We start from the raw sequence: 24,584 nt of genomic DNA, 5'->3' as shown, positions 1-24,584 counted from the left end.
CCAATCTGTACAAAAATTGGAACCTCATCATATCCAGGACTGAATTCTGCTAATTGTTCCATCTATAAACAGCATTTGAACTTATAAAAAATTAAACTCTTCCTGATGCATGTTCAGAATACAAGAATATTTACTACAATCATTAACGCTAGAATGTCAAAAAAAAAAAAAAAAAATCCTGTGTTAAAGACAACAAAACCATTCAGTGAAAAGCAGATGGCACAAATGTTATTGGCATTAGTATTCAGGAAACCAGAAAATATTATTACTATTTGGACATAAATGTAAATTCCGACTTTAGACCATTTACAAGTCAGTTTCTGATGTGCTTGTAACCATTTCGAGCTTTGGTATAAACAGGAAAAGGAAGCTATCACCTTCTATTAGAAAACAAAAAAATTACTCTAACTAAAAAATGATAACAATAATAATAAAGTAAATATGTCTAAATCCATAAAGTAAATATGTCTATATTGAAGACGATTACGATCAGCTTAAAATTACACAACTTAATCAAATTAAAAAAATACAGCTTGAGCCTCAAATCTAGTACTGGTCCGAATCCCGGAATTATAAAATACAATGCCTAATATGAACGCTAAGGTATCCAAACAGTATCACTGTAGTATCGATACTAGCTGTAATATATCCAGACATATTGCAACACAGAAATAATTTATTTTTGTGCCACTATTACTTCTTTTTAGATAATAACCAATAACCATGTTATAAGCGGTACACACAACGTATGCTGTAATTTTCGGTGTTGATATTAATACTTTTAAGTAGATAAAATTATAATATAATGGAATAACACTTACGTTATAAGAATATTTAATATTTGTAGAATTTTCGCTAGGTTTCCAAGCCATTACAAATACAGTTGAAAAGAAATAAACACAATAAGAATAACACTTTAATTACAAGCGCGTGACAACATACGCCATCAACTGCCGAAGGATAACTCCATCTACAAATACTAGAATTCAAACAAATAAATTTAAATATTTACAATTTTATGAAACACTGGAATGAGGAGTGTTAATTAGGTTGAATTCCCAAAATTGCGAAAGTTAAAAAAAGAAAAAAATGTTGTTTAGATTTCTGAATATGCGATATTCAGTGGTGATACACTCATGTTCACAGAAACCGCATCCCGTAACATAAATATAGTTTAGTGTTAAAAGGTCATTTTCATTGGTTTATCATTAGATATTTCGTTGTATTGCATCATCTATCAATCCCACGGGTTTCTGTATCATGTAATAGTTGCTGAATTTTTTAATTGAATTTTATTAGTTTTAAGAGGTAGTTTTCGTATTTTCCTGCTGAGATCGCTGTGGATAGTTATGTGCAGTTAACACCAGCAGAAAAGCATGATTCAAGATTTGAAGAAGGCTATTCCTCTCGTGGAACAGCTAAAAAGGTGTCTTATAGTCAATATACTGTGTTGCGGCTGTTGTCGAAAGTGAAGAAAACCGGATCTGCTGAAAGGAAGAAGGGGACAGCCACTGTAAGAAAGCCACTGTCTACACCATGCCAAAATCGAGTTCTACAGCGGCTCTATCTCAAAAATTGGCTTCTTTCGTACGGAGAACTGAAAGAAGACTGGGACGAACAAACGGGAGGTCTTCTGGCAAGGTCTGTAACTGTCAGGAGAAGACTCACGAAGGAACTGATAGCCAGGCGTCCTAAGAGGAAGCCCTTGTTCATTATTCTCCTCCCCTCAAGAAAAATGAGATTGGCTCGGTTAAATTGGTGCGAAGAGCATGCCAAATAGATCACTGAATAGTGGCAAACAGTAATTGTTTATGGCGAGAAAAGTTTAGCCTGCAGGGCGACGACGGCAGACAAGACACTTCGAAGGGAAAACCTTCAACCCTGACTATGTGGTGTCAACAGTCAAATTTTCAGCCAGTCAGATGATCTTGGGATGAGAGTGGATGTCGTATCATGCATTCTGAAAGGTTCAGTCAATGAACAAGTGTAACAGAAACATTTAGAAGAATTGCTGCCTAGTATCAGAGACCACTTTCCCGTAACGACAAACTGCATCTTTCAGTATGACTCTGCCCCTTGTTAGAGCAAAATGTAAGTAATACTATTAGAATCCTAAATTCGGTGGAAAATGAACTTCCTGCTCAGTCTCCAAAAGTTAGATAAGGTTAATATGGCTTCGCCTACTCCCTGCAAAGGGATAAAAGGCATCAGCGGATCTGTTTATCACTTGAAATGAAAACTCTAGATGCCTAGATATTTTGTTTGGTCTTCGTTTTGCAACTATAGTTATAATTTTTTTAGATTGATCTTTGTATATGGATAATAATCCAAATTATATTATTATTTTTTTTACAGATAAGCCCAGTTCTGAAATTGAAACTCAGCCAGTTACAGCCGGTGCTACCAGACTAGATGACAAGTCTGAAGCAGGACCATCATCTTCTTTGCCAAAAAATGAATGCCCTTCGGAAACTCCAAAAAATTCAGGGTTAACATTGACAGCAATGTCAATGGTGTCTGCACAAGAACCATCCAGCATACGAGAAAGTTTAGAAAAAACAGAAGATTTGGAAAATATGGATGTACATCAATCTGAAAAGGCTAAACAAAAATCAGAAAGAAAGAAAATTAAACCTAAGATTCAGTGGACGGTCGTTGGCAAAAAAACTGGTGCAAAACCAAAGAAAACTGCTTTTCCACAAATAGAAACAGAAACAGCATCGCCAGAATTAAGCTCCGAAAGTGATGAACCATCTTCATCACTTGCCGAAAGTGATAACGAAAGTATTCAAGCAACCGAAACAGCAGATGACACTAGATTAGCACCATATCAGTATACAAAACAATATGCGAAAGCTAAATACGGAACTATAGGTAGGAATGTGAAGTTGCTGGTCAACTTATTTCCGCTTAAAATTCCGGATGGGTCAGTGTATCATTATGATATCGAAATAAAACATAAAGGTCAGCAATCAGACAAAAAGAGCGAGAAAAAGACACGCTGTTTGGACACAAGAGAAAGTAGACTTCTGGTGAATGACCTCGTTCAGAAATACAATCAAATTTTTAAAACCTGCATTCCTGTTTATGATGGGAAGAAGAATATCTTAACAAGAAAACCGCTTCCATTGAAATCCAAAAAGATACTAAACCACACATTTCATGAAAAAGAATACGAAATAACCATACAGCCAGTGTATAAAGTGGGTCAAAGTGACTGTGCCATCAGCTTTGACCCACTCCATCAGTACTTTGAAAAGAAGACATCTTCTTTTCCTACGGAATCCGTAGCAGCCCTTGAAATTATCTTCAGGCATAGCCCATCTCTTGTCTACCTTCCATTTGGGCGTTCGTTTTTTCATCAGGAAAGCCATAAAGATGACTACGATTTACTTGGAGGTAAAGAATTGATATTTGGTTTTTCTCACAGTGTTCACGTTGGTTGGAAACCTCTTCTGTCTCTCGACAGAAGTGCCATAGCTATGTACACTGAGCAACACATTATTGATTTCATGAGTGATTTTCTAAACAAAGATTTAAAATCTGTAGCTAAACTTCACGATTACCAAGTTAAGGAACTGACCAAAGAACTCAAAGGTCTTAAAGTAAAAATAACTCATTTAGGTGGAAAACGAAACTATAGAATAAATCAAGTAACACAAGAAAGTGCTAAAGAGTTAAAATTTGAACTTGAACAGGAAGGCAAAAAGAAAAAGATATCTATTAATGATTACTTTTTGGAAAAACACCAAAGAAAGCTTGATTTTCCAAATCTGCCTTGTCTCCACGTTGGAAATCCAAAGGGTACGAATTATATGCCTCTCGAAGTATGTGTTTTGATGAAACAGCCTTGCAAATCTCTAACCACACAACAGCAAACAACAGTGGTTCAAACTGCAGGTGAATCACCGACTGAGAGGTTCAGAAAAATTCATGATATCATACGAGAGAGAAATTTTAACAACGATCGATTTTTAAGCGAATTCGGTATAACAGTTGATCCACGTCCACTTCAAGTACCAGCAAGAATTCTTCCTACGCCAAGTCTTTGTTATAATGAAATAAATACTGTCATGCCTCGTTTAGGAGCCTGGCAGATGAGGGACATAAAATTACACGAAGGTGCGAGTATTTTCTGTTGGGCATTGCTGGGATTTGATGGTAGATTATCCGTTAATCAACTCAATGAGTATGGATTAGAACTTCTTAAATCAGCTCAGATATATGGTATGACAATGGGACAGCCAGTCTGTATTGAGTCCCATAGGATCATTGATGTTTCTAAAATAATTTATTCATTAAATGCAAAATATCCACATCTCCAATTAGCAGTTATAGTTCTTTCCAGAAACGGTGACTATTATGATGAAGTGAAGAGAGTTTGTGAAGGGGAACACATAGGACTCATCACTCAATGTATTAAAACATCAACATTACAAGGGATAAAAAATCCAAAACGAAAACACCAAATTTTAGCAAACTTATGTATCCAGATTAATGCTAAACTCGGCAGCATTAACTCCATACTTGGACCAAAAGAAAGCTCTGAAATTCTCAAAGAATCTGTGATCATCATGGGAGCTGATGTTTGCCATCCTCCTCAAAGTGGGGAATTCCGATATTCTATTGCTGCAGTAGTTGGAAGCAAAGATAACAAACACTTCCAGTATGCTTCGAGGGTAACTGCGCAGTGTCATCCAAAAAAGGAAAAGAAATCTCTAGAAGTCATTGTGGATATGAAAAATATGGTGAAAGATCTCTTGGAAATCTTTGCGAAGAATACTAGGAACTATCCTGGAAGGATTATATTCTATCGAGATGGAGTGAGCGATGGTCAATTTGACGACGTGCTTGAGACGGAGGTGTTAGCAATAAGACAAGCATGTAAAGAAGTTGGAGGGATGAAATACACTCCTCCGATTACTTTCATCGTAGTTCAGAAGCGTCATCGAGTACGATTTAAATCCACTGAAACAGACGGTCTAAGAAATGGAAATGTGCTACCAGGAAGTACTGTGGATAAGGAAATAACACGTAGGACCTTCTTTGAGTTTTATTTGGTGAGCCATGCAGGAATTGTTGGTACCAGTAGGCCTTCCCATTATGTAGTTTTGTGGGACGATAGTGATTTCAATGCTGATCAACTGCAGAGACTGAGTTACAACTTATGTCACTTGTATGCAGCTTGCACCCGCAGTGTGTCCATTCCGGCACCGGTCTATTACTCACACTGGGCAGCCTATCGAGCCCGAATGCATGTCATGAACGAATATAAAAAGAGAAGGGATGAATATTATGGTAAAATGGATTTAGAAACGATGCTTCAGATAATAAAAACTGAAGAAAACATTCATAATTCAATGACTTACATATAGGATATTAATGATTGAATGATGGTAGTATTCCAGGCACTTCTCACAAGATCAAGATAAGGTAAGGAATCGTGACGTGATTGGTTGTTCAGATGTTGACGTCATTGTGCGTGTGTGTGACGTCATGAGTTTGGAATTTTTCTGGGGACCATCTGTATGTGTGTGACGTCATGTTGTTTGTTTTGTTCACGTATGGAATTATGGGTGATGATTACAGATAAGGATTCATGTGTTGTGTGCTGTTATCATATGAATATAAGTGACGTAATTTGTTAGTTGTAAATAAGTGACGTTATTGTTTTGAATGAAAAAGATTGGGGAATTACTTTCCTGTTTTTGGTTTCCCTATGGATTTGTGGGCAATGTTTTTGAGATAAGGTATCTTGGATTTTTCCCAGGGTGACACACATCCATCAATGTCGTCATGTTTTGTCGTTGGTCTATAGATGGCTGTTCTAATTTTCCAATACATTTTGGGGGTTTTCTTTCCAGTTAAAGGGTGGAATTTGTAGAGTAGGATCGTGATGGCGGCAGTGATTAGGCTTTTCTGAATAATTTAATTATATGCTGGTGTCCCTCAAACACACACTTTTTTTCCATAGCTCAGACTTATTTTATTCTATATTCATATTCTAATTCATATTTATTCATAATTCATCTGAATATTTTGATTTGTCTAAAATTTGTCTAGAATCTTAAAGTTCAATAAATACAAGGCCTGTGTAGCTCAGTGGAAGTGGCGCTTGCATCCTCTGTGTTTGGTCGCTCAAAATCAGACTTAAGTTCAAGTCTAGTCGCCGACTGGAGGAACTTTTCTAAGGCTTTCTTCAGCCGATTCTGGAGTAAGTCGATCTCTGGCACAGGCAAGCGGGTTTTTCCTCCCGGAGACTCGGGTTTTTTGTCCCGTAAACTCAAGAAAATCGACTGTAATACCCACATTATTTCAGACAGTGACATATCATGTTGGGATTAGGTACCAAGAGATGGCAGCACTTGTCTGCCAGTCTCTTCATCGGTGGCTGCTGTAATTAGTGATAGACATGGGCCAGCTATCTTTGATTGGCTACCAGTGGAGATTGAATTGCCCACTCAGTCTCCAAAAGCTAGATAGGGTATGAAGCTCTCACCTACTCCCTATAAGGGAATAATAGACGTTAGCTGATTTTTTTAAAGTTAAATAAATAAATAAATAAACAATTCGTGTGTGAATTCACTGTGATTTCAAAAGTCAACTTACTTAAATATGCATGACACATCAACGACACTGTTTGTTCTGTTAAGTTTACACATTTATTTTACAGATATTACTTACATTTCTTTCCAGAATGGGACATCTTGAAAATATCGAGGTTTTCTGAATATTCCAAATTGCTGATTTTAAACATATATTTACAGCACAAAACACACAAACACAAGATCTGAAGTGCAATTGACTCTTTTTTTATTATATGTTACTAGGGCATTTCTTTTTTCCTTCACTCATTGCTATGTATTTTTTTCATACACTTCTGGAGTTTGTTTGCTTACCGAGAACTTTTGTATGTAGTCTAGAAGTCCTAATGATAATTTAAATTTACTCACAGTCTTTCAGAATGACTCTTCTTAATGTGAATAGATATCCCAAAATTAGTTGAATTAAATCATATATCCACACCACAACACAACACACAAGCTTGAAAGAAGGAAATTTCTGTAAATAACCTGAAAAGCTATTTGACTTTTGTTCCCTTAGATTTTCTGTCCATTTGGTAGTCCACTAATTCCTTCACATTGGGGTTATACTACGTTTTTATTCCCACGATAGTGAGCGTAAGATCAAGCTGTCTTATTCCTGACTGATATATCCACCAGCGATCGGTAATTTCAAATCTCTCAAAGCAGATTTTTTTTTGATATGGTTCTTTTTTTTTCAAATGATTGGTTGTTTTTCTATTTTACTTTTAAAATTTGGTTAAATACATATTATAACCAGAATAACTGAGTAAAATAAATAAATAAATAAACTGTGTGTGTGTGTATTATTTTCCCACATTGTTATTTCATTATCTTGTTTGTAGATAACTGAATGACTCATATCTGGTCATTTGTTTTCAGTCCTCGTTCTGAGTGTGGGAACATTAGTTCATTTAAAACTTTACACTATATATGTTTAGGTAAGCATACAACGTGTTTTTTCATGACTCAATTTCCTCCCTTTTGATGTTTTGTGTGGTCTTTCTGTGATCTTATGACACCAACATTCTATTAGAGATTATTAGTTCGGGGGTTTTCGAACATGTGAAAGAAATGTTTACAGATATTTCAAACAATGTCAATAGTTTGCATTAGACAATTTTCTAAAATAATTAATTACATGATATCAGTTTCCTCACTTTTTTCATTCGTTTTCCTAATGGAATATTATGTGTTAAGTTTTGAAAAAAAAAACGTATCGACTGCCTGTCACATGTTTTTAAACTTTTATTGGAAAACACAACAACAAAAGCACACATGTTAGTTCATTAAGTTACAAATGTACATTTTATATTGCTCAAATATTGAATCATCAAATGCTTACAGTCGCACTTTAATTCCAAAGCTTGTAACTTACTTACTTACTTATGTAACTGAAATTTATTTATTTTTCTTTCTTTAGCATCAGAAGGATTTTTGACATTACAAGGATTTTTGCATTCCTAGCTAAACAAAAATATTCACATTAAACTTAACATGTGTCTGAAAGCAGGGTTACCATATTTCTTGAAAACAATATGCAACAATGTCAACCATCAAAAAACAAGAAAGAAAGAAAGTAAGAAAAATTGTAAAGAAAAATAAAATGTTTACCTTCAAATAAATATTTATAATCACAGCAAGCAAGAAATTCATCAGGTTTTCAAAGTTTTGAAATTCATACCCATTTTTTTCATCATTTGGTATCATTTAAAAGAATGGGTCTGGCTATAAAGTTCGTTAATGTTTTAGATTTTTTTCTTCCAATGGCGAACATTATTTGGTATGATTCCTTGTTATCTGCATGCTACGATAACTTTTTATTTTCTACAGTACTTTTAAAACGTTTTAGTAACGTGATGGCATAAAATATCTGCTGTCTCTGAAATATTTGCTGTCTCTCTCTAAAATAATCAAATTCTAACAGTCATATTGTTCGAATTTGGTATGACTGTTTTCCTAGTCTAGTGAAGTTATCTACAGATATAGGAACAAAATCGTCATTCTTCAGTTCATTTGTACTTTATTCAAAATTACAATTCTGTTATTTGGTATGGTCTCTGTTTTTAATACCCCTATCACTAGAATGTATGGGTGGTAAAATTGTGAAATAAGTTTCGACTCACACTCAAGTCACTTGATTTTAATTTTATCATGTACAGTTCTGTAAAAAGAAAAAAATGTACCTTCTCTTTATTTTTGGAAACAGCGTAAATGTTTTCTGTCTATTTCTTCTTTATCCTGTTTTCTCATTCCCCAAAATTTGAATTTTTGCTTTCTGCACTCAGTACGATACCTTTTTTTCTATGCCAAACTTTTTAAGAGTTTTAGTAATGTGATGGGTTAAAATATATACTGTCTCTCTGTAAAATAACCAAATTCTAACAGTCGTGCCATTAGTATTTGGTACGAGTGTTTCCTTCTAGTCTGGTGGAGTTATCTACAAATATAGTAACAAAATTGTCACTTTTCACTTCACTTGTACTTTATTCACAAAACTACAATTCTGTTATTTGCTATGACCTCTGTTTTTAATTTCCCTACGCTAAAATACTATGGGTGATAAAGTTGTCAAATAAGTTTCGACTCGCGATCACTTGATTTTAAAGTTTTATCATGTACAGATGTGTGAAAAGAAAAGAAAATGTACCCTTCTCTTTATTTTGAAAACACCATAAACGTTTTTTGTCCAATTCTTCATGTTACCTTCTATGAACATTAATTTATCCTCTCTTCTCAATCCCCAAAATTTGTGTTTGTGTTATCTGGCACAGTACAATACCTTTTTTAAACAGAATTGTGTTAAGATATATAAAGTTATGGATTTTTTTATCAAATTGTAAACAGAATAAACGTGTAAAAATTTCATTGTGGAAAATACAACATCACACATCTTTGTTCGTTTATGTATATAAATGCATTTTATAAACATAAATATTTTAATTTGCTAAAATATTATTATTTACAGAGAAAAAATTAGAAACATGTAATTACCTAAAAATATTCCTTTTCCATTCAAAACAATAACGACACTTATTTACAACTAACAAATTACGTCACTTATCTTCATCTGATAACAGCACTCAACACACAAATCCTTATCTCTAATATATGTGAACAATATGTGAACACAACAAACAAGGTGACCTGACACACACAGATGGTTCCCAGAAAAATTCCAAACATTCCAAACTCATGACGTCACACACACAATGGCGTCAACATATGAACAACCAATCACGTCACGATTCCTTATCTTATCTTGATGTCGATCTTGTCAGAAGTGCCTGGTATACTACTAATGATATCTAGAGATAGAGAAATTCTAGTCTTAATGATACGACAAAATTTTTCTTTTGGTTACTGATTTAATTCGGAAGTGTGTCTGCAACTTGATAACTTCCAGTAGAGACCGAATTAATTACAACTTTAAAATATATCGGCTTTTATTTAGGTATTTTGATTAGTAATATTTTGTGATAATAGTAAGACATTCGTTAGGGTGAACAAATTTATAACATAAGCTGCCAAGGCAAGTACCTAGGGCTGTTAATAGATCTTTTGTTGGGTTGTTAATAGATTGTTAAGAACTTGTTAATATATCTTTTTAACAGTTCGAATTCATGGATCTTGGAGAAAATAGAATGAAAATTAATATCGTATATTGACTTTACTATATCACAAATATTTGAAGATATTATTGCACATTGATTGCAATATGCAATCATATTGGTTGATTTATTTTTGAATTTTTAGTGTGTTCAATTTACTAGAGATTAAGTAGCTATGAATTTTTTTATTAATCAGGAGATACAGTGGATATTAGAGAATATTTTTGTGTTATTTAGAATAATTAGAATATCAGATTTTTAATACAGAACTTTGTTTAGAAAAACAAAGTTCCTTTTAAAATGTAAATTAAAGACGTGTGTATTCTGTTTGTTTGAAATGATTCCAGGAATTATTTATGTAATACCTTCTATCAGCTAAGGATTTTAAGCAACTGGAATTTGTTCTGATGTTCCCTTTGATGAAGGTCCATCACTCTATATGAAATGGACAATATTAGCCATGAGTCCTATGGACCTATAATCGAATCTGTGTTATCAGCATTCAGATCTAAACTGCAGAGAAGAAGTTATTTATTTTTTACTATCAATGGACAATTGCCTAGGTAAGGAAAGAGAATGAAAAACAAAATTCAACTTTATTCTTTGTATATTTATCTGTTCTAAATGTTTGATATTCTTTAAAGGTACCAATCATTGTTTTCGATTACAGTTTTGATCTGTAATATAGAACTGTGATACATTTTCAGTGAAAAATTATTTTCTGAAGACTTTAATAGATCATAAATACAGTATTAAATTTATTATTATTTTCCACATATTTAAAATTCCTAATATCAAATATTTATAATAAGATATAGATTAATAAGGTGCAAAAGTTCTTAATGTATATGCCTGAATAAACTTCAATGAAATACAAATGTTGTTTTAAATTTGTCAATCCATTTTGGAAAATAGTGGTCAAGAATTCCTAGGGATATAAGAAGGATCTGTATTTCAGTTTTATAGATCCGGATCAATCACATATGATAAGGTATCGAGACAAATCTGTTCAAAACATTCAAATTATATGCTGTGACTGGGACATTATGCTCTATATTAGTATTTCGTGATACCTCCAAGGAGTCCAAAGACTCATCGAGGGATATGGACTCCTTGGAGGTATCAGGAAATACGAATATAGAGCATATATTGTAAATTAGCGGTTAGAACTGACGACGGTACACGAAGACTTTTGAATGTTCACTCAGGTATTCGACAAGGGCGACATTATATCCACTCTTATTCATCATATACGTATATATAATGTATATCAGCGATGAAGAAGAGTTAAGATGTCACTTTCCTTCATAAAGAATCACATTATGGAGAGAGTGGAATTAAACCTGATATCAACATTGGAGATGAATCTCGGATTCATGTTTCATGTAAATGATATACTTCTAAATAAATTACTAGTCTGCAAGAATCCCTAACTAAACTGAATTACTGTCGTAATTTGCAATAAAAAATCAAGCAGTAAAAAGACAAAACTTTGCAATTTGCCAAAACACTGAAAACAGCACTTGCATTGTGAATGAAAAACACAGAACAAGTAAAACATTTCAGCTATTTAGGCACAATTTATCTCCAAATTAAATATGGAGACTTACAAGAATAGGAAAAACTGATATGGTGAAGAGTCAACTAAATCCATTTATACGAAATAAGAGAGAAATTAGACAAAACGCTAAACTAGCAGTATACGAGACTGTTTTGAAATCAATTATGGACATGAGAGGAGGAATACAAGTGAAATTAGACATCATAGATATTAGAGCTTTGAGAAAAATGTTTTTTTTATTCCACCGAGCTGACAAATCTGTCATTTGGATACATGTAATTATCATTAGTGGCATAACATATGATTATTATTATTATTGCACGGGGGGCCTCCACGGAGTTTAAAGAACACTCATGGGAGGCCCAAACTATCAATACATTATCTATCTATCTATTTGTATGTCAATGGTTCCACTCCTTGAAACCATTGACATACAGAGCACTTACAATTGACTCAGGTAATCCACTCCATTCATTCACACTCTCTTCAAGTGAAAATTATAGTCCTTACGCCCTTTCTAACCATACCCAATTTCCATGGATAACCTCTTGTTCTGCTTAGGTTCCCCTGCATCATTCCTATAAAACCCTTTAAGTAACTTAATTGTTTCAATTATATTATACTTTTTTTTTCGTCTATCAGCCAACTTTTGCAACCCATAAACCCTCAATCTATTCTTATACGGAGCATTCCACAGACCACTCAACATCTTCCTCTGGATCCTCTTCACCGCTTCATCTCCCAAGGAGACCAGACCTGAGTTCAGTAATCCAGGTCGTATTAATACTTTATAAAGAGGAGTGATGGCTGGAGTGAGCAATTAATCCTGTGGGCTTCCCTTGCTACTTTACCAAAGTGCCCTCTAAACTTCAACTCTCTATCTCCTAACTCTAAAACCCTGACTTCATTAATTTCCTGGAGTACAGTACCTTCAATGTGGTACACAGCTTGTAATCTTTGCATCTCTATTATATTATCTTACCCTACCCAACTTTGCATCATCAGAAAACAACTGAATATTTCCCTTCAAATTCTTTCCTACATTATTTATATGAAAACTAAATAGGAGTAATCCAAGCAGAGAGCCTTGCGGCACAGCACGCATTTAATGTGTTCAAAGCCTAGGTCGAACATTATTTTTCAAGATGAAAACCGCAAATTCAGAAGAATCAACTTGTGGAAATTTGTATAACTGACGGTTTTGAGTAGAAAGCGGGTACACATTCAGATTTTCGAATATCGGGCAAAGGGGTCACGTGGTAGCACTCAACGGGATAAAACGCGAAAGGCTGCGATAAGCGAGCCTTTCGCGTTTCATAATTGTTTTGAAAGGAGCTCTTTTAGTGAAGGAATAAAATTGCAAACTTGGATGTTTGTAATATTTCGGAGACATCACTTAGATGATTTTACGTTGGGAAGAATTATTGGAAAGCTTGAAGAAAGCCGCAGAATTCCTGATATTTTGCCAGAGAATGTGGAATGTAATATAGCGTAGTATCCAGGCTCTGAGGAACATTTTAAATCAACTGAAGGTGTTCTAGACATTTGCATAGTGGTACCTTCGCTCTACCACGGAGCATGAAGAAGGGTTTTTGGTTATAACAGCAAAACGTAATCGACGTACCATAGCAGGTCAGATCCATTCGAGCACAGATACACGAATATCTCGACAAATTGTGGCAAGTGACTGGTGAACGATATTGTAACGAAGGGCTTTAACGTCATGTTCTATTGTTCCGCGGTGCTGTAGGCGAATTCATTTTTATGGATGACAATGCCACACGACATCGTACACGAGTGGAGATGCTTCTGGAGACTGTGGATATTAATCAAATCGAGTGGCTAGCTCTCACCCCGGATCTCAACCCCATAGAACACGTTTGGGATGCGACAAGCCTTGCTGTTCGAAATCTCCCTCTAGAAAACAAAGGCATTGTCCTTTCTCTGAAGAAGTGGGTAGTTTGTCTCAACAACCCCTGACTCACTTGATTCTAAGCATGGTTCGACGCTGCGAGAGCTGAATCGCACTTAGGGACGGACATATTCAATACTGAAATGTGTCTCTGCATAGTTTTCCCTAAGCACTGTACATTAATTTCTTAACTACGTCCTTAGGAAATTTACTTTTGCTAAAAACGGATTGCAATTTAATTTGTACGAAATTTATAACACATATTTTGTGTAATATAATTTATTAGTATGTTGGCAATAAGTTTACGTCCATATTGGCTATAGTCGTGCAAATTGTTTCATATAGAGGCAAAAACGTAGTTCATCCCTAGTTTATGGACACCATTGTATAATATATTAGAAAAACACTTGACATTGTCAACATTCAGCAGTATGTGAGCAAAGTTAATCTAATTTTTTTTCTTTTTTTAACCATCCCCAACATATGAATTTTTCTCATTAATTATTACTGCGAACAAACAAACAAAAAATCATAATTTCTGAGTTTGTACTTGTATCAAATCTACAATTTTCACTGCGATTTTGTCTATCCACTTGCAAACTCAATAATGTAAATGGATGAAAAAATATATATTTAAGAAATAGAAACGTTGATCTAAAAAACGAATCGAAGAAGATATTAATTTATAAGTATACCTAATCTTTTGAAGATTATCCAAATGCAGCCTAAGTTGAGTGAACGAACTTGACATTCTTAACATTCTGCAGTATGTAAGCAAAGCTAATCTAAAGTGTTTTTTTTTTAATAACATTAAATATAGAATTACTACCAATCAGGTAGTGATTATAAACAACAATAAATAATACATTTTTGTAAACTAACAGAGAAGGAAATACAGGATTTTCACTCACCGATACAGAAGCAAACGACATGTAAGTGGTACCTGTAATTATATACTGGTGCGCCTCCTGGTGTTCATACAAATATCAAGAGTGTAGTATAGTCTCTTTCCGGATGTTTTGAAGCATGTGCAGTGTGACAAATTCGTAAACAAGGATTATTCGCCGACGTAGCTGAAAGTTCAGCTACATACACCTAAATAGACCATGCAATAGAAGCCATTTTCTCAACTAACCAATCCTGAAGGAAAGCTTTTACGTGAACGGGAAAGGAAAGCTATTTAGATACTCAACAATGCGCATGCTCAACCTACTAGAAGTCAACAACAATATCAAGGTTACTGGCTTGCTGGGCGAAGCATAAAATGCTTTTTGTTTTCCCCTTTGTCTGTGTCGCGAAGCTCGATGTGGGCCGGGGGGTGGGGGTTGTGAGCCTTATGCTCGCACTGTGAACTATGGAGTTAGCTCTGTTCTGCTGAGAGCAGGATTGCCTTGGATCTTTTGTGTTTTTGATAGTCATGTTCACTATAACTGGAAGCTTGTCTGATTAGTGGATTGGGATGAGAATGTGCCTTGCTGAAGAACTTTTCCGCATGGTCAAGAAGGAGAGAATGGATGTCTGGGGGTTCCGGTTTCTCTGTGGATCTGCGTGTTTCTGATGAACCATGGGGCGTCCAAGATCATTCGCAGGCATTTGTGTTGTATCCTCTGTAGTTTCCGGATGTTAGATTTGGATGTGTGACTCCATGCTGGGAAGGCATATGTGATTACTGGTCGTATTACCATCTGATATAGTAACAGCTGGTTGCGTGTATCCAATTTGCTGTTGCGATTGATCAGGGGATAGAGTTGGGCTATGGTTCTGGATGTCTCTGCGCCTATGAACTTGATGTGGCTGTTGAAATTTAGCTTTTTGTCCAGCTGTACTCCAAGGTATTTGGTTTCTGTCTGCCATGGTATATTTTTTCCCGAGGAGTTGAATGTCATCTTGGATGAAGGCTTTGCATCTGGTGAATAGTATAGCTGAGCTTTCGATCGGGTTTACTTGTATCCTCCAGTCCGAGAACCATTTCTCTAGCTTTGTGATGGTGTCCTGGAGACGACTGATCGCCAGGTGTGGGCGGAGAGATCTTGTCATTATGGCTGTGTCATCAGCATCTGTGATGGTAGTCCTCAGGTTCTGTGGAATGTCGGCCACGTGGATTGTGAAAAGTAAAGGAGCCAACAGGGATCCCTGTGGTACTCCTGCCAGGATTTGGCGCCTAGTTGAGATGGTGCCATTTATTTTTATCTGCATGGATCTGTCAGTGAGGTATGATTTCATTAGACGGGTAAGGTTTGTTGGAATGAGTCTGTAGAGTAATCCTTGATGCCATACCTTGTCAAAGGCCTTGGCAATATCCAGAAAGACTACAGCTGTGTGAAGGCTCCAGTTGTATCCTTGAATGATGTGCTCCACTAGTCGGTGTATTTGTTGCACTGTGCTGTGCATACGGCGGAAGCCGAATTGTTCATTTGGAATTATTCCTAATTGGTCTGATTTTTCTTGTAGTCTTGAGAGGATGATTTTTTCAGCAATCTTTCCTAGGTTGGTAAGCAGGCTTATTGGACGGTAGATTTGCGGGAGTTGTGGATTGTTTCCTGGCTTTTTTATTGATAAGATGTCTGCTGTTTTCCATGCAGTGGGGAAGTGTTGTATCCTCAGTATTGCATTGGTTATGTTAACCAGGTGCACAATAGCCTTTCGAGGAAGTAGTTTGATGATTCTGTTTATAATTCCATCTGGACCTGGAGCTTTTTTGTTGTTTAGATGTTTTATGATGTTGGTTATTTCCATTGTAGTAGTGGGGGTGATGCTGTCTGGTTTGTCTGTGGTCTGTCTTAAAGTACGCTTGATCTGCTGGTGGACTTTATATATGTGGGTGATGTTTATGTTGTCATATGATGGGCTGCATTGTTTTTCTAGGTTTTCTGCTATTGCTTCTGCTTTTTTCTTTATCAGTGTGCGCCGTTCCATGTGCAGTTTGCATGGGGGGGGGGGGGGGGTAGAGGGTTGTGTTTGGCGCGCAGGATCTTCAGAAATTTCCATATTGTGTGATCTTCTGGGTTAAATGATGACAGTTTATTGTCCCAATCCTGATTCCTGTGGTTTTGAAGTGCTTATCTGACTTGGTTGTTCAAGTTGTTCAGTGTTTTCTTGTCCTGTGGAGCTTTTGTGTTGTGGTATCTTTTCCTGTCTTTGTTTATTTGTTCTGATGAGGTCCATGATGTTTTCTGGGAGCCGTCTGGTTGGGTGGTTGGTTGTGGTTTTGGTGACTGCTTCTAGTGCTTTTTTGATTTGGTTTGTTAGATTGCTTACTGCTTTATCTATTTCTTTTTTGTGGATCATGGGTACAGGGCCAATGTATTCTGGTATGATTTTGGCTAGCCTATCCCATCAAATGAAGGTGTGCTGGGGGGGCGGGGGCAGTTGGTCTTGCGTGCTAAGGTTGATCAGGATTCGGTTGTGGTCAGATGATAGTTCATTGATCGTCTCTAGTTGGTATTGATAACTGATGTTTTTAAGGATAGCTATGTCAAGTACATCTGATCTGCCATGAGGGCTGTAATGAGTGTGCTCAGTGGGTTCTGCTAGCACAACTGAGTTAAATGTTGAGTAGTTTGAGTAGTTGTGTAGTATGCATCCACTTCTGTTGTTGGTGGTGCTGAACCAGTCTCTGTGCTTGGCGTTTAAGTCTCCTGCTATGATGGAGGGGTCTGTGGTGCCAAGGATAGCATCCAGTTCTGCTGTTAGTAAAGGGTTGCTTGGTGAGTTGTAGGCAGCATATATCTTGTGGCTTCCTGCGTAGTTTGTGTGGACTTGTATTCCTGTAATATCCAGCTTGGTAGCCTGTTGGTTGGATATGGCATTGTGGTGGAGGTACGGTTTGATATAGATGGCAGTGACTCCCCCTTCGGTGCTGAGTCTATAGGTTCGATACATTGTGTATCCTCTCACTTTTGGGTTGTTAGAGAGTCTCAAGTGGGTCTCCTTGATTAATATTGTCAGGGTTGTATCTGAGTGCAAATTCCTATAGTTCTAGTGTTTTGCTGGAGAAGCCGTTGGCATCAGGTTGCAGTTAGAAGCGAGTTGGGTTTTACTTTTGTTTTATTCATTGTTGAGTGCTGTCAGTATGGAATGGGTTCCTTGTAGGAATCTTTTTGTGGAGGATCGTGTTGGGTTTGATCTGTTGAATTCATGCAGCATAGTGGCTAGCGAGGCAGTCAGTATTGCTGTGATGTTGAAGCCTATTTGATTGCTCTGTATTGTGTCCTTTGGGCAGGCTGCTTCTGCATAGGTCTTGGTGGGAGGTTGAGCCCTTTCCTGACTTTTGTGGATAGGGTTTTGTTGGTTTGATGACTGTGCAGCTGAGATGCTTTGAGTGGTCCAGATTGGGAGAGGTTGGACGGGTCTTGTAGTTCCGTGATTTCTGGGGTGGTGGTTGCATCCTTTGTAGTTTGCTGGGTGGGGCCCTCCACAGTTGGCATATTTGGCTGGTGTGGTTCTTGGTTTTGTGCATGTAATGGTTTGATGTTTCTCACCACACTTCAGGCATCTGAACTCGGCTTTACATAGTCTTTGGGCATGGCCAAACTTTTGGCAAGGATGGCATTGCTCTGCTGATGCTCTTTTCCTGAGTGGTTCTGTTGTTATCTTAAGTCCACAGACCGCGGTTATATCGTAAATTCGTCTTTGCATGTTCTGGATCTCAACTAATACTAATGGCATCGGTCGTTTATCGGATCTGAGCATCCGGCTGACTTTGATTGGTGTTAGGCCCTGTTGGGTGAGGTCTGACGCGATCTCCTCGGAGGTAATGCCTTCAGTGACAGCTCGCAGTACAACCTTGAGATTTCTTTCGCTGCTTAGTGCGAAGCTGTGGTACTCAAGTTTGTTGTTGTCCATCATTTTTGTTATCCCTCTGTAGTCTGTGACTGTTGTTGGTTGAATTTTTACTCCTTCGTCGGTGTTTCTGGCCCAGGAGTAATCAATGTTATGTTCTCTCAGGTTTCGTGCAACTGTGGTCCGTTTTTCTTTTTCACGGAGAATTACCATGGGGACCTTTTCCTTTTTTTCCAGCACTGTTTTTGAGGGTGTTTCGTTTTCCATATGGTCATCCTCGGTTCTGCGTCTTTTACTCGTGTGTTCTTCTATGAGGTCTGTCTGACTGTGGTTCTCAGGTAGGGAGATGGTCATGTTGTTGATCTCTTCAACTTCGTCCTCGATATCTTCGGGTTCATTTGGTTGTGTGTACAGGTTTAGGAAACCTGGCCATTCCGTATCGAATTTTTAAAGTAATAATTTAAATAGTTTTTGTGCTTGCTCTTTGTTTAGATGCTGTAGAAGATCATTAAAGTTATCCATGTCTGTTCTGTTCGTTGTTAAATCTATTAGGTGGTGATTAGGGAATTGCGAATGAGCGGAAGTAGAAATTCCGCAGGTCTAGAGACCCGCCAACATAAATTCTGCAGAGGATATCGCAGCTGCAAAGGACTGCCAGCAATATCGAGCGAGTAGCTAAATGCGCGAAGCAATAGCAATTAAATTTCACAAAACGAAGAACCCTTACCTCTATATATCATTCCAAAATCCAAAAATATCACACTAATCAAAACGCGAGACTAATACACGAGCCGCCATCATCAATCAATCTCTCTGAGACTGAGTACTAGATGTCGCTTGCATCTGTGAGTGAAATCGTATAATTATATATTATAAGTAATGCTATACAAATTCATTTGAGAAAATTGTTTATTTGATAGAGCTTGTGATAAATATTTAATTTACAACATGGAAAGAAGTATCAATGCATTTTATACACTCAACATCTAGCGATTTGATGAAGAGAGTAGAGATTGAAAGAGATACAGAGGAGATAAATAATAATTGGAAAGAAGAAATAATGAAAAGGTGTGCATCGTTTGGTAATCCACTCAGTAAATAAAAATAATTAATTTAAGCCTATTTTACACGGATTTGGTCAACCTGAAATGAGTAAGAATGTTTCTGTACACATGCGTCGTTTGTACATTTTCTTTGATACGTTTTTTTGTTTCTTTTTTTTTTTAATACAATGTCGATCCCGAGACACGAGACTGACTTTCTGGGCTAGCTTTAAAACTTTGACTCTTCTTCTGGTTGTACAAGATGGTTAGTAGGACGATAACCAACACTAGTAGTGAGATGGCTACTGCGACCATAGCCCATGCTAGTGTGCGGTACACAGACTCCCCTATTTGTGCTTGTACCAAGGGACTAGTGCTGGGACTAGTCAAGCCAGCCAATGCCGGTAGATGACGCTGCCATAATTCTGCCTCTCGTTCTCTGTATCCAATTTTCAGATTAAGTTCCCGATCAATCTCATAGTAGTAAGGTCTGTCCGGTTGAAAGGCTCCCCACTGGGGATATTCGTAGTTTAATAATTCGGGAGCTTTTCTGGAAAATAAGCAGAAAAAAAATGCTATTAATCAATGAAAATGCTGCTGCTAAATACACAGAAAAATTGTAATTAGCTAGTTACTAATTATAAGTCGATTTATTTTTGATGGTTTTTTATTTATTTTTCATTTAAATTAATTTAATTTTTATTTAATTAATAATTTAAAACTTTCAGATTTTTTTCTTTTTAATTTAAAAATTGGTTTCATTTATAATAATATTAACAAAAGTAATCATTTGAATTATTATTATTATTATTATTATTATTATTATTATTATTATTATTATTATTAAAGTTAGGTTGCTGGTTGGCCATTATGCGGTGGTGGAAAGGGTGGAAATTCGCTGTTTGTTCCAAAGCTGGTTTGTCTGTTTGTGGAATAAACATCCGAGTTATACAGGAGGGATATAAAAAAACTGTTCTCTGCCGTATGAGACGACTGAATAACTTACCTTTAGTTCAACGAGTATTTATTACGTGAGGAAAAATGTTCATTCAGCGAGGAGAATTCGAAATGAGGTCTTTCCATCACAAAGAGCTCACGTACATCATGCTTCTATGTTGGCTACAGCAACACCATAACCGTTATAGTAACCAGAAACAAACCTGAAGCTACATCAGGTATGATGTTCCTAAATGTTTACCAATTGTTCGCATATCATAAAGAAAATTAAGCTAATTCAACAATAAGATGGATCAGTGAAGTTCAGGATTCCTAGATGAATAACCTCGAACCAAAAAAAAAAGGATTTATAGTGACCGAGTAGGGCGATTTCAGTAGCTAGATGTCGCCATATCGTGATACTTAATGTTAACTTGTATTGTTGTGTGAAATATGTGTCTGAGAGCCGAATATTCAAAGACAATCAAAGGTTTCAGGGGCAGAAAAACCCTCATTTGCTGGCACCAAAGATCGACTAACCTGCTGACCAGCATAATGGAAGTTAACATGCAATATTATCAGTAAGCCTCGCCAACTCCCTTTCGGGAATTAAAGGTATTAGCGGATGTTCTGATATGCACCCTCATGACGGGGAGGGGGGGGGGGGTTGTAGGCTAATTATGACAGCACTTCACGAATAAATTTACATTATTATTAATCTCCTGTTGATGGTTTTCCTGCAAATTAATCTGTTTCTTGTCAGCACTCTAATATTTCGTTCTTCTAAGGCACTTTTGCATAAATCAATCCACGTGGACCTTGGTCTTCCTCTGGATATTTTTTCCTGTCATATTTGGCATCAAACACATGTTTTGTGAACGTTTCGTCGCCCATTCTATTTACGTGGGCCTACTAAGTGGTGAAGAAAATTTATTGAGAACTTTTGTCTTATCTAGTTGCTCATTCTTGGCAGAAGAACTAGGAAGAACGAACCATTGTCTTCTGCATTCTTCAAAATCATAGAGTATCTATACACTCCTAGAGGACACATTTGTGCTGAAAATATCTTAGAATAAAGATCTCTTATTTCATTGTGGTCAAAGTCAGGGATTCGTGTCAGGATTCTGAGGTCAGGGATTCGTGTCAGAAGGAGTTGAGCTAATGACCGAAGTCACTTCACAAATACAGCAGCTATGTGACCGAATAAATGAATGCGTCGATTGTATTAAAGATTTATTCACTGGCCGGCCAAAGCTTGCAATATTTTACAGCAGCATCCTCGTAAACCAGAACTGAGATAGTATATTATTAAACTCATTGTCCAATCCTGCTATACACAATAATTGATCATTAGCATCGCTGATTAATCGTGGTATTGCTAGTAGTTTTACACAAAACTAACTTCATCCACTCATCCGTCGCTTAGGACGGGTAGAATTCCCTGCTACATCATATCGGGGTAAGTATTTTGGAACTGTAGATCTCTGTGTTCATGGGGAGATTTGCGTATTCTGAGGGACGAAAAACTTGAGTTTCCGGGAGAAAAAGCCCTCTTCACCCATATAAGACCAGCTAACTCACTATTTGATCGAAAAGAACTGATAAAGGTTCCTCGGGTGTGTGGACGTGGTTCGAACCCACTTCTTTCCAACCAAAGGGGTCGTTTAAACAAACTGAGTTACGTAAGCTCACACCAGTGCTTGGTCTGATGAAAAAAAGACTATTATATCAATTTTTACTGACTTCTTCAGTATAAGCCTCCATAGATCAGACCGGTTTGATGAAACCCTTGGTCTGGATTCCATCACTTCTAGGATACGAAGAAACTTTATCAGTAGTTTTCAACTGAAGGTGAGTTAGTGTTATAGGGAAGTAGCGGGGTTTCTCTTACCATAAACTTGGATTTCTCATCATGCCAATCAGCTAGGAGAAAATGCACAAGAATATGCATTTAGAAATATGACTATTAATCTAAAATTATGGTGTTATCAAAAACCATCTGGATATTACGTCAACCTGCAAGTACAAATTATTATTATTATTTCATTAAATACTGAATAGTAGTAATCAATGCATTTTTTCGCTGAATTAAAATTGAAACTTAACTTTGAAAGCATTCATTAGAATATAAATAGTTAGTTTATTATTTGGATTGACTATTTAAATTTTTTGGAGAGTAAATCACAATGGAATACTTATTAAGTAGCCCACAAGAAAACCATATAGGAAAATAAAACCTCCAGTAAAGCGACACATGAAGATCCAAGGGAAGATGAAAGGTGAGTGAGAGAGAGAGAGAGAGAGAGAGAGAGAGAGAGAGAGAGAGAGAGAGAGAGAGAGAGAGAGAGAGAGAGAGAGAGAGAGAGAGAATCCCAGGAGAACGTATTGAAGAAAATCCTTTTCCTTAATTGAAAATATACCAGAAAGAAAAGAAAACCACCTCCTTCACCAACTCGTTTTGTATAACCAGTTGTTTCAAGAGTTAGACAGGGTTTGACATTACCGTGAGTCCAGCGCCCTCTGGTGTCGATCACTTACACTGCGTTTCAAATCGGTACGATAGTTAAACTGTCTGCTGGACCAGCAATACTCTATCAGAGGACAACTAGGTTCTCTGTAAAATGAAAAAAGCAATTAGCTTCACGTCAACAGGCAGGGTGGTTGCTAGGAAACGCACGTATTTACAATACTACCCATTTCAATTGTTTAGGTATCTGTGAATTCTTATAACTCGAGGTGGACTGAGAAATGCATTTATCATGCAGTTCTGAGTCCAATATGCACAAGATTATTTCTCTACATAACGGAGATTACTAACTATCGAATACCCTCTGTATGACTTGATATGACTCATTTTTTACTACCTCAACATTACAGCTTTAATTAAATGCTCTCGTAATTCAAACAATAATGCCGCGTTCGTTTGGCTTGTCATCTGTAAAATATCTTACCGTCTAATAATCCAAACTAAGAGATTACCTTCTTAGGACTTTAACTTTCATAACATAAATTGAATTCATTTCTGTAACTTCACAAATCAAGCTGAAAGGGAAATTTTTTAATCAGTAGATAATCCTCAAAATTCCAACTTTCTGTTGGAATTTTCCAGAAGGAGATTTAACACCTGCAATATACACTTGGAAAGAAGTCAATGTACACTATAGTATGAGGAACAAACAGCCATGCCACCCACCTTAATAAGATGTAGGACCTCCTTTCACTGCGACGACTGAAGCAATCCTAGGGGCCTACTTTCCCAGCGTACGATAGCTATCAATGGCAATTTTGGGCTGTTCTTCCTGTAGATATGTAATGAGATCCTGGACTCTCTGGGGATGGACATCCCTTGTCTACAAACACGCTGTTACAGCAGCAGCAGCCTTATAACACGGCGTATTATCTTGTTGAAAGAAACAATGGTCAGTTCTGTAGAAACATCACAAAGTAGGTAGCGTTGCATTTTCCAGAATGTTCAGATACCTCTCTCGGAGTTCAATATGTGCACCATAAACAGGGAACCAAGGCCAAACCAAGAAACACAGGACCATACGATCACACCGCCACATCCCAATTTTATAGTTGGAGTTACGCACTCTGGTAAGGAACATTCACCAGAAATCCACTGCACTTACTCCCGTCCATCTGCTCGGTAGAAGCGAAGAATCACGCTACACAACACAGCTTTCCACGCTTCCACTCCCGCTGTACACGCTCTTCTATCCACCGAGGACGAAGCTGCATATTGATTCGGGTAATGTAGGGCTTGCATATTGCGGTCCTAACATGGAGAGCTATATTGTAAGCCTTGGTTCTGAATGTTTTTGTACGCATTCGTGCTTTACTCGGTTCCGGAACTTCGCGTTCAACGTGTCGGCCGATGAATGGCGATTTTACATATTATCATTCATAGCACCCTACGGGTAGCACTTGCAAGTGAATCCCTGCGCTTCCATCTTAGTATGGTATCACTGATTGTTGACCTGGGATGGCACAAATTATCAACACTTTGCCGAACAGATAGTCCCGCAATATGGCATCCTATTAAATCGCCTCTTTCAATCTCCGTCAGTTCTTTTTTCGCTGCCATTTCATCCAGACACAGTTGACTTGGGAGAATCATATTCCTTCACTTTATACCCGGCTTCAAACATGTAA

General features: G+C 36.9%; 2 protein-coding genes and 1 long non-coding RNA gene across 3 annotated transcripts in view; 1 reads left to right on the top strand and 2 right to left on the bottom strand.

The window, feature by feature from the left end:
• Window positions 1–864, bottom strand: part of LOC150099216 (uncharacterized) — a 132,015-nt gene extending 131,151 nt beyond the window's left edge. Inside the window, exon 1 of the long non-coding RNA XR_016549407.1 lies at window positions 822–864. This is a non-coding gene — a long non-coding RNA (uncharacterized LOC150099216). The remainder of the gene's footprint in view (window positions 1–821) is intronic.
• The window catches only part of LOC150099215 (protein argonaute-2-like), a 12,466-nt gene extending 1,393 nt beyond the window's left edge, over window positions 1–11,073 (top strand). The window contains exon 2 of the mRNA XM_090404410.1: window positions 2,356–11,073. Coding sequence (XP_090260536.1) covers window positions 2,356–5,375 — 3,020 coding nt within the window. The 3' untranslated portion in view covers window positions 5,376–11,073. The remainder of the gene's footprint in view (window positions 1–2,355) is intronic.
• An 8,272-nt stretch (window positions 11,074–19,345) lies between these two features.
• LOC150099214 (neuroligin-4, Y-linked-like) overlaps window positions 19,346–24,584 on the bottom strand; it is a 51,915-nt gene continuing 46,676 nt past the window's right edge. The window contains exon 10 of the mRNA XM_090403961.1: window positions 19,346–20,043. Within this exon, the coding sequence (XP_090260087.1) occupies window positions 19,674–20,043 (370 nt within the window). The 3' untranslated portion in view covers window positions 19,346–19,673. The remainder of the gene's footprint in view (window positions 20,044–24,584) is intronic.

Source organism: Typopeltis vanoorti, chromosome 14 (assembly GCF_054136105.1).
Source record: "Typopeltis vanoorti isolate ZY-2024b chromosome 14, IOZ_Tvanoo_1.0, whole genome shotgun sequence".
NCBI lineage: Eukaryota > Metazoa > Arthropoda > Arachnida > Uropygi > Thelyphonidae > Typopeltis > Typopeltis vanoorti.
Note: the sequence above shows the minus strand (reverse complement) of the source record. Positions and strands in the feature narration are given on the sequence as shown.